General features: G+C 39.3%; 1 protein-coding gene across 1 annotated transcript; it reads right to left on the bottom strand.

Annotated features, from left to right (window-relative positions):
* Positions 1–346: 346 nt before the first annotated feature.
* On the bottom strand, positions 347–8,063 carry LOC109043037 (protein takeout). Its single transcript, XM_019060065.2, has 6 exons — positions 7,904–8,063; positions 6,429–6,518; positions 5,658–5,808; positions 4,306–4,442; positions 3,431–3,580; positions 347–1,138 (listed from the first exon to the last, which is right to left on the bottom strand). Exons 1-6 carry the CDS (start codon positions 7,968–7,970, stop codon positions 987–989), a joined length of 747 nt encoding a protein of 248 aa, XP_018915610.2. The 5' UTR covers positions 7,971–8,063; the 3' UTR covers positions 347–986.
* Positions 8,064–10,979: the final 2,916 nt, after the last annotated feature.

Here is a 10,979-nt window from a genome sequence, read left to right as displayed (position 1 = left end):
TGTGAACTAAGCCAGAAATTGCAGTTCCGAAAAAACTCTCACGAGCTGGAGTTGAGGCAGAGCCTCAGTTTCTAGATCCACACATCACCACCGTAAAAATAAGGCCACGATTTCAGCTATTTTGAGCTCGCTCTTTGCACCGAAAAAAAGAAATCCTAGATTTGCCGCTAAGAGAGATTTTTTCTTGAATTAAGAATGATGCTGCTTAATTCGTCGATTTCCGCATGAAGGAACGTAACTCTATTTCAAGGTTGCCAAACTGACTCAAACTATCAAAAAAAGTTTCTTGATTTTTCTGTTATGCGTGAGAGATATTAGGAGAATACATTAAAGCAATGAAGCACTATCACAGTTGCAGGTATGTTTTTTATTCAACAGGAAACAAAATTATGAGAATCAGATTTTATTCAAAATCACAAAAACTGATTATGATAACTAAAATACAGCAATACTTCGTAAAGGGTTGAAAGTATCTCAGGGTAACTAAGGACTTGGGTGCGGAAAAAGCATTTACCTGCTTTCAGAATCGCCTTTGAGGAACGTTTTTTTTTGCAGGAGCACTACGCGACGCGTTAATGGAGTTTGAGATTTGTGCTGAAAATATTATTTGGGAAGGAATAATTTCCATCCCTTTCCAAGCCCGCTTTCCCAGAGGGAGTAAAAATGTAAAAGAAAATTGGACCACATTTTGCATTTGGGAACTACGATTTATAGCTCATTAGAGATACAACATTCGTGTTAGTTTCCCTATGTAGATAGGTTTTTTATGTGTGAGCCACAAACTGTGATTTCTTATTGAAAAATGTAGTCCAATTTTAAAAGACTGAAACTGAGAAGCGCTCTTTTCGCATCAAAGTCCTCAATTTCATGCAAGTTGAAAGTTTGTTCTTTATTTGACGCGGTGGCAATTCGCTCTGGAGCCGGCAATAACTTCTGTGATCTCAGCTTCCGTGGATCATCCCTGATTTGCGGAGCTTTTTTCGTGTTCATTTCGGGAACATCTCGTCGAAAGGCTCCATCTGAGTGATAGCGTTGGCAATCGGAATCGCCGTTTTTCCGAACTCGGAGCTGATGTAAGGTTGGAATTCCTTGTTCATCAATTTCCAGTTGTCGTTGAGCACTTTGTTCGTCGCCTCACCTTGACAAGAAACGCATGTTAATCAGCCAAGGAAAACGCACTTAATGAGGGAACACATTGAAGAAGATGCTATCTCAACTCGTTATTTTTGCTTCGTTGAGGAAAAACGACGCATGAACATTCGGTATTTGCCACATTTCTTTTGGTAAAAATTATATTTTTAGGAAACTAATGAATATTTGGACAACTTTAACCACCAGAATCAGCCTATGATTGAATGAGGAACTAGACAAGTGAAGTATGTAAGTCCTAGAATATGGATTTTTCATTTTCAATACATTTTCCGTTTAAATGTACAATTTCTAATCGGTTATAACGGAAAAAAATATTCTTTAGCCTCTCTTGAAAATCCTAAAGGACCCTACAACAAAACGGCCAAATCGGCCTAAACACGGAATCGTACGATTTTCTCAGGGATGATAGAGGGTCTTCCCAGACACTCAAAACTGGTCATATTTTTTGCCTAACCCCCAGGGAAAAGGGGGGAGAGGGGGTCAAAGTCAAAACCTTTAAATTAGCATAACTTCTCAACGGTTTGTCGTAGAAAGATGATCTTGGTGTCAAAATTTCCAGAAAAATGAGAGCTTTCAGAATATAAGTATGAAATTAATTAAATTTTAAAATTTGACCCACTTTTGGGGCATTTTACAAGGTCCCCCTTTCGTAAATTTTCGTTTTTTGAGATTTTCGGTTGTTCGGTTTTCACGGATCAAAACAAAAACAATTTTAAAAAAGAAATGTAGAGCGATTAAGGCTTTAAAACAAACCCTAGATGATCTTGGGGAAACAAAATAAAGCGGAGTTATGAGTCTTTCAAAGTTGACGCGGCGCGCGGGAACCTTGTATGATCCGATCTCAAGGTCAACCTGCGCGCCCCCGATTGCCTGCAGTTGCAAGTTTTGTGTTTATGCTTTGTAGGTCCATTTCATGTAAATCATTCATGAAGATAAAATCATCGAAAATTGTTTAATTTACACAATGGGCCTATCGGTGCGGAGGTACACCACGATTAACGTCAAAAAATTTTAACTTGCGTTTCAAATAGCCCCCCAAGAATAACAGAGACTTTACTTGAAGCTCAAAGCTCTGCTCGTCGCTTCTACGAGAAACTATTTGGCTACCGAAGTGATTTCCGTCAAGCGCGTAGCTTATAGCTCATTAAAAAATTTTAAAATTAGGGTACCCCCAAAAATTTGTGCATCAATGGGTTAAAATTCTAAATGTGGTTCAGTTCTGTATGGAGCATTATGTATATATGAACTGAGGGTCCAGTTTCTTCTAAATTATAAGAGCAGCAATCGTCATCGTCAGCAATGTTCAATAGGTAATGATGTACATAATGGTTGATACTCTACAGCACCCTCTCGCTCCTCCCGTAAAATTAACAATTTCGATTATTTTTATCTTCATTGAGTGATTCACGTTAAAAATGACTACAGAAGCAAAAAAAAAAAACACAAAAACTTGCAACCTGCAGCAATCCGGGCGCGCAGGTGACCTAGAGACTCGGAACATACAAGGATCCTCGCGCGCCGCGTCACTTTGAAGACTCCATAACTCTGCTTCTAATTGTTTCCTCCAAGATCATCTTGGGCTTGTTTTACAGCTTAAACGCACTACTTCATTTGAAATTGTTTTTTTTGTTATTTGATCCGAGCAAAGCCGAACAACCGAAAAGTCTCAAAAAACGAAAATTTACGAAAGGGGGACCTTGTAAAATGCCCCAAAAGTGGGTCCAAATTTAAAATTTAATTAATTTCATACTTAAATTCTGAAGCTCTCATTTTCTGGAAATTTTTGACACCAAGATCCATCTTTCTACGACAAACCGTTGAAGAAGTAATGCTAATTTAAAGGTTTTGACTTTGACCCCCTCTCCCCCCCTTTTCCCTGGGGGTTAGGCAAAAAATATGACCAGTTTTGAGTGTCTGGGAAGACCACTCTATCATCCCGAAAAATCGTGCGATTCCGTGTTTAGGCCCGATTTGCCGTTGTTGTACGGTCCTTTCATTCCTCAAGTAACTATCTTAGAAGATGTTCCGCGCCTCTAAATAATTAACAAAACGTGCTCGCCTTCACTTTGTACGGTTAGGCAACTATTTTGACGTGAAGGAGCTGGTTTTGCCTAACCACTAAATTGAAGGTGAAAAACGCTCCGTCGGTTCAATTGAGCAACAGAACGCAATTTTTTTCGTTTTGAACGGTTACACTAACTATAGTTATTTTAGTATTTTTAGTATTTTTTCTTTGAAGTGGCTCAGTTTGTGACTGATTACAAGGAACATTACATACCTAATTTTTTGTCACCGTTGAAGAGACCAGTGTACTCAAATTTCGCCTTAGTTGGGTTAAACACTACTTCAAAAACATTGACTTCCCAATACGTTTTGCCATCCTTCATGAGCGGTTTGCCTTTCAGAATTATGTCCAGTTTCAGTCCAGCTAAAAAAAATGTCCAGTATAAATCAGTCGAGAATGATAAAAGTTAGCAATATTAATCAGCATACAGTCGATTTTCTCATTCTAAAACCGCTGAAATAATATTTGAGAGTTAAATTTAACTCGAGAGACGAATAAAGAGGAAACTGGAGACACCATTCCGTTTTTCATAATAATGAACATAAAAGTAAACAATTAGATCTTTGCGTCTAGACAACGGAGAGGCCACCAATGAGAGCAGTAATGAGCAAATATTCAAATTTGATTTTCTTTCAAAATTAGAATAATTTAAATGTGCCCATGGATTCGACTAAAATAGCCGAATTCTTATTATATGTTAAAATGAGAGTTTTGAGCAAGCTCCACGTGTGCAAAAATTGATGGCATTTTAAGCAAAACAATAGTAAGTCCATCATTCCACTAGAAAGCGGTATCTGCAGCTATCTAGTGAAAACTGGCATCTCTTTCTGCCAATAAACCGTAGTATTTGTTGGCTAGGCAACTATTTTGCTGTGAAGGAGCTGGCTTTGCCTATCCACTAAATAGAAGGCGACAAACAACCCGTAACGTACATTGAAATTTTCGGTCAAGCTGTAGGTTGGAGCACACTCTGGTGAGCATATCAACAAAGCCCTCACGCACATAAAATGAAGGAATAAGTTATCGTGTAGAATTCTGCAACGCTGCAGTTAAGCCCCTTTGGTTTTAAGAACGTAATTTGTACTCACATAAATGCATTTTGGCGTCCCCTTTTCCTTTGATTGGTATCGATAACATTTGCCCCTTCATTGTGTACTTGCTTGTGATGTTCATTATAGGAATCGTTAGCCTCATCTTCAACACCATATTCTTCAAATTTGATGCGCTGTAACAATAAAACTTATATCTAGGATGGGAAACAAACATATACATGCAAGGGGATACAACACATCACCCCTGTGACACCTGAGGGGTTTTACTCCTTTTTAAAAAGGGACCCTTAAGGTTTTTAGGGGTCCTACAAGTCATTTTCTTTGACCTGGGAGCACTCACAAAATTTCAAGTCTCTACCTTAATTTGTTCAAAAGTCCTGACATTGCTTTGGCATTGCAGTCGCTTGAGGCGTCGTGCCACTTTGTGGGCCAGCGCCTACAAACCTAAGGTGATACTTCAAGCATGGCGCAGTGCGTGAAGTATCCCCTCCCCTTAGGTTTGTAGGCGCCAGTGCGGCAGTGCGCGTTTCGCGCCGGCAACACGCCGCTCCGCTCCGTGTTAGGCTCTAACATTTAAACTCGCGGAGTCACCGTTTTTCAACTCATGATTTTGGAACGTTTGCACTCCCTGCATGGATTATTCTCATTTAAATTGATGTCATTGGTGAATTGTAATTGTGATTTGAGTCATTGGTGATGAACTAGTGCTAATTGTGCGGAAATATTGGATCACCCTGTCTCTCCGACTCTCAAATTTTAATAGTTTGTCCTAGCTCGTGCTAGAGATTTACTGCGGCAAATTAAATGCTGTTGGCTGACATTGACAGGTAACAGGAACAGGCGTTGGGGGTCTGAATTAGTCCAGGGACTTTTTTGTTTACTGAATTCTCATTATATCTTATTAAGATTATTCCGTACAAATGGAAGGAAATAACGCTCTACTGTTTTCAGTAAAAGGAAAGAACCAAACGGAAGGGTGAGTTTCATCACCGAAAAGCAAATTACAGATTGCATTTCTGTGGTAGTGATGAGGAAGGCCGTATGCAAATTTGGACGTAGCCAAATTTCTTTGGACAAAATATGAGTTTCCTTAAATTACTTTGAATAATGTGATGTGATTGTAAGAGACAATTATAAGAAAACGTCCAAAACTATTAATATAATTAATTGTTTCAAAGGGGAATATTTGGCTGTGTTTAAATCCTCATGCGGTAAAGCTGCCTGTTACAGCAATTTATTTTGAGAGGAAAATTAAGTATACTTAAGGGGAATCCCCCCCCCCTTATCAGACCTCCTGGCCGCCATGTGACTCAATCCTCCATTGGTACTCCACTTTGCAGACAAAAACCTCTAAGAATTACAGAGTGTGCCTATAAAAAATGCCTTACTCTACAACTAGATCGGAGTATTCAGAGATATGGGTACACGTGGTGTCTTCCATGGTCATCTCCATGTTGACCGGACCTTTACCTCCAGATTTCAGGACCATCTTATTTATGTGAAACGGCTCCCATGGCGGAATCCCATGCTCTGTGTTTCCTGAAAAATGCAGAGTCCCGCAGAGTATTAGTATAGGGAAATAGTTTCTCGTAAGAGACTTAAACTTACCGAGACTATTGCCAAATTTCAAAAAGTTGCATTTCGTCACATTGAAACAGCGATTAAATTGATGAAGTCGTTGTCAACGTCAAGTATCGACGTCATTTCATCCACAGACTAATGATGTCATCGAGAAATTCAGATTGATGACGTTTTTCATTTTATAGACCTCACTTTTTAAGTTGCGCAAAGCGTCTGAATTGAAAGATTGTTGAAACCGAATGACACAAAATATAAAGACTTTTGTCTATTTTTGCCTATTTTTTTTCTTATTACCAGAATTGTAACCTAAAATTCTTGAAACCAACTGTTCCGATTACATGGAAACTTAAAATTAAACAATTTTGAAGTTAGAGGTCTTTAACTAAAATTTGCAGATGCGCATGTGCCTTGAACTAGCGCCGATTTTTTGTTTCAAATATCAGCACGTTCCCTTTATTTAGTAATTTTTGTTTTCAGTTTCTAATGGTTCACCATTGGTCAATGCAATTGCGGAAAATATATCGTTCAATTTTTAAAAAAAAAAAAAAAAATTGTTCGTCTTTAAAAATCGTACATACCTGGTCTTAGATCCACAACCATGTTTTTACATGCTTTACTTAAGCATTCATTCAGATTTGGGTCACTAATTTTGCATCGGCCCCATTTATCTAGAATAAAAGGTAAAATTTATTGAATATATCCTTAGACATGTATTTTCATTAGTAAAAGTAAAATTGTTAGCATCAGTATAGTATCATAATGATGCTCCGCAAAAGTTAGGGACACATTTCATGTGCTTGATTTTAGTTGAACTTTTATTTGAATCAAATTAACTATACAGGATTCTACTTGATTCGACACTGTTACGTATCTCGGAGTGACACCGGAGTGAATTTCTCGCCAGAGCTTATTTTGCCCTTCACATTCATCATACCAGTTGTGTGGGAGGAATACAAGCTCTCGAATGAAACGCACCTCGGATTTCACTCCGGGATTTTTGACAGTGTGAAATTACTTTAGTGGGTCACTAAACTATGAAAGAATTTTTGCTTGCGAATACATTTTGATATAGGCAAATGCTGCGTAGAACACAATGCGCACAATAAAACGCGAAAATGTAACTCAGACACCGAGAAATACCCTGTTGAAAAAACGCAACTTTTCCGTAAATTTCGAACGCCCCGATTTCGTGCCGAACCAAATGATGTCATCCGGCACCAATCAAAAGCGAGCACGGGTTTCTATGACTTCTGTCAAATAAGTTTTTTCCACACCTTGTATATGAAAACCGTAGGAAAGTCGAAACTATGTACTTTAGAATCAAAGAATCGATCTTAATCATATTATCTGTGGTTATAATAGCAACAATTCCACCTTGAAATACGTTTTATTTTAAGAAACATCAGTAAGAGATGAAAGGTTATATCGATTTGACTGCCGTGGCACTTCACTGCCATCCTCTTCCCGCCACCCCGGAGCGTTTGAAACCCCTTTGAGTTTTTGGACCTTTTAAAAACGGGCCTGTTCCAGACTTCGGTTCCAAAAATACAGAATAAATCACCGCGTAATCTACTCACCTGGTACTTTCAGAGTATTGAATAAACAACACAAGGCTTATTGGCCCATTGACATTAATTTCTTTCCTTCGCTTTCAAATTCGCCGTAAGTCCTCGTCCTATACGAATCATTTGACTCGAGTCCTCATCAACACGGGAGCAGAATATCATTCAGATTGCATTTTGCAAAAAGGAACCAAAATCATTGCAATGTTGCAAAAATTGTGCAACTTCTTTTGTCTTGGAAGAAAAACCTGATCATCTTTAAACGGTTTCTATTTTACACCCTAAAAACTGTAAATTTCAGAAGCAAATCATCATGTAAATTCCACATTTTTGCGTGATTTTAGTACTTTTATCGAAAAGTATGAATTTGCAAAATCTTAGCAACATTGCAATGCAAGTCCCATGGTTCCTTTTTGCAAAATGCAATCCATTTATTTCAACAGTGAAAAAAGTTTAAATACGTGACGTTCAAAGCACGTAACGCAACTTACCAATCAAGGATGAAGCCGCGGATGCGGAGCAAATGCACGCTAACAAAAACGCGACGTTGATCTTCATCGCGGAAAGCTCGGAGAACTGAGCTCCAAGCAGCAAAAGGAAATCCTCCTTGTCGTATGCACTTGAAAAATATTTCTCTACCTCTGACCTTGCCGCCACTGCAAGGGAAATTCAATAACTTTTATTAATAATTATTATTTTTGGTCGTGCGTGTGCGTTTAATGCCTGGAGATTAGCATTCTCGCGACGAATGTGTATTATAATGATGCGTCGACGGTTTCCACGATTTGCATTAGCTGTAAACGAGACCCGGTTGGGGGGGGGGGGAGGGGTCAGGATTGTGCAGAAAAACGTGCATTTTTCCTGTTGTCTGCACCTCTCTTCGGCTATAGAGTACTTTCATATTCTGGAAAACATTTTTTTGGTCTTATCGTTGTTTCCTGGACGAAATATCTTATAACTGCAGTTCAACATTGCGAAAATTCGAATTGCAACTTGAATTTTTATTTGGCAACAACCAACTCCCACTCGGAGTGTCCGTCATTTTTTTCTACCTACAGGTCTTTAAAGGACACAGTGTCCGCACATTGAGAAAAATATTTTCAATCTCGTGTTGCTCTCAATAAATATCGGAAGTGAAACTTAAACCTAATCAAATTTTGCGCTGATTTTGGTACAGTTTGCGTTGAATCAAGCAACAAAAAATAAATAAATAAAACTAATGGAAAACCCGGAAAATCCCAGTATCATCTAAAGGCTTAGGTTATACTATTGGGTCACTTGCCTCAACTAAACGTATGGGTTAGTTTTTCTCTCTTTAAGAGGGTACTCTTCTCTGCCCTCTTGATAACGAAAAATGCCGTTTGGACATTTCGACGGTGCTAAATTATTTTATATTAAACACTAATCTCCCAGGAAAATTCGATTTTACCCGCGTCTTTTTGTGCAAAAAACAGTTAAAACTCAAATGTTTTTCGTTTGTGACAGGGGAAAGCCTCTACGATGCTTCCATAGCAGGAAAATTACTGGAGCAACTTATATATTTTTCTCAACAACCGTTGATGCAAAATAACAAAAAGAGGCTACAAAAGAATAATGAAGAGGGAAGCATACATTATGAGATTTTTAGTTCCACAATTCTGAATCTACAATTCAAAATTAATGTCTGAGACGAGGTGTGTGAAAGTTTCCAAGAATAAGCATTCCTTTCTATCTTTTACAGCTAAAAAAATGTAGTCAGGCTCACGGCCCTTTCATGTTATTACGTTCAATTTGTTTTCAGTCAGTGAAACTTGCAAAATCACACCCCCCTTTTCCTCCCCCTTTTACAACCGAGCTAAGCTTTTGAAAATTATCCCGTTCCTGGTTTTCGGAGAATCTGCTTGACTCCGAACCGCAGGGTTGTCAAGATGTGAAAATATTAGCACATTTTGAGTTAGAAAAATCTGCAGAGTTTCAACGGGACACAATACCCTAGCTCTTAAGAGTTGAGACTTGAAATGTTGATACAACCAGATGTATTGCAATTTACTGCGGGGTAGTAATAAAACTCACATCAAAAACCACGCAGGGTAGGCTGGAAGTATAATATATTCCTCTCTTGAAAAGACGAATTCCTCTAGGTCGGGTATATTTATTATGAACCCTAAGAGCCCCAGGAAAGGCATAAAATTATATAATTCAATCAGAGAGCGGACTGGATGTGACAATATTCTCCCCTAATTTAGCAATTCTGAAGCCCGTGTCACACAATTCATATTTTCGCCAATATCACAAGGTTACGCAGTCATTACAAACCGGATATGACGTCATGATCAGTTATATTTTCTGGCCCGCTGCATATTGACGGTGCTGGGCTGACGTGCTGTCATTTCCGGTTTATATCGACCGCGTGACCTCAAGATATTGACCAAATCATAATGGTGGGACTAGCGATCATATTTTTCCCGCCAAAAACTAAAAGTCAAAAAAAAGAAATCAGTTTGTGAAGAGAGGGGTTAAAGTCTATTTTCTACATCGAGCCTTGAGCAGGAATAAAACTTTAAACTTCTTCTTCTCAGTTTCAACTTAACGGTTCCTTCCTGATAAACTCGGTCCATTTAGGAACTTTACGGCCAGGAGGGGGCACTATTTTTTTAGGGTCAAAGGGGGAAAATGTGGCAAGTGTTGAGCGGGAGGTCGGGGCGTATTCCATTAGCCCCGAAATCAAGTCCCAATTATGAGGGAATATTGGCGCTCAAAGCCGGATAATTGCCTAAATGAAAGAGAAAAACTGAGTTGATTGTATTCGCGAGGAGCCCCGGCAGGGCGGGGAGAGGGGGAGGGGCGAAATTGAATCAAAGAATTCCTCCAACGCGGCCCGAACGCCGGGGGAGGGGGGTTTACATACCACGGCTGGATCTGGCTCTAACTCGATTTGCCCTTATCAAATCAAACGGAATCATTTCAGCACCGACTTTCGCCCCTTCCCCCTCCCCATGCTGTTCCCCCAGCAATCCGTAAAAGCCTCGCTTCTAGGCGGCCCGGTAGATAGCGCCCGATGCATTTCGTCATTCCTCTGACGTAGGGGCGTATCTGTATTTTCACGTGAGCCCTGAAAAGCATGTAGTTTATATGAAGAACAGGGCTCACATGAAAATTGAGACACGCCCTTACGTCGGAGGAACGACGATTTGAGTTCCCGTTTTAGTTTCAGGGGAAAAACTCGGGGACTCGGGAATTTTCGTGATCGAATGCGATAGTTTTGGGGAATTCAGGATTGCTGAGTGGTGCTGATGTCGGGTGGATTGAGTTGAAAGAAGCTTGGTTTTTTGATATATCAACATGAGTGAATTTTGTTCCGAGGTTTGGAGCGACGTTCCGTCCTATCCGAAACGAAGGAACGTAACTTATGTTCCACCGTACTGAGTAAGAACGCCGTATGGACCTCCGTGCACTGCCAAACTGCCGTTCAAAAAACTCAAAATTTCAGAAAAACTTGTAAATATTTTTCGTCTTTTTTCGTTTTTTTGGTAGTTATATTGCATGTTAAGGGTAGTTTTCGATGCCTAAAATTGGATATTCTCTCGT

The sequence above is a fragment of the Bemisia tabaci genome, chromosome 8, assembly GCF_918797505.1.
Source record: "Bemisia tabaci chromosome 8, PGI_BMITA_v3".
Classification (NCBI taxonomy): domain Eukaryota; kingdom Metazoa; phylum Arthropoda; class Insecta; order Hemiptera; family Aleyrodidae; genus Bemisia; species Bemisia tabaci.
Note: the sequence above shows the minus strand (reverse complement) of the source record. Positions and strands in the feature narration are given on the sequence as shown.

What these genes read in the sequence shown, in the direction of transcription:
- LOC109043037 (XM_019060065.2), bottom strand. Translation starts at nt 7,970, where the DNA reads ATGAAGATCAACGTCGCGTTTTTGTTAGCGTGCATTTGCTCCGCATCC. An exon ending in GGTTGTGGATCTAAGACCAG is followed by an intron (nt 5,809 to 6,428) that starts GTATGTACGATT and finishes TGCATTTTTCAG; the next exon opens with GAAACACAGAGCATGGGATT. An exon ending in CAACGGTGACAAAAAATTAG is followed by an intron (nt 1,139 to 3,430) that starts GTATGTAATGTT and finishes TTTCTTGTCAAG; the next exon opens with GTGAGGCGACGAACAAAGTG.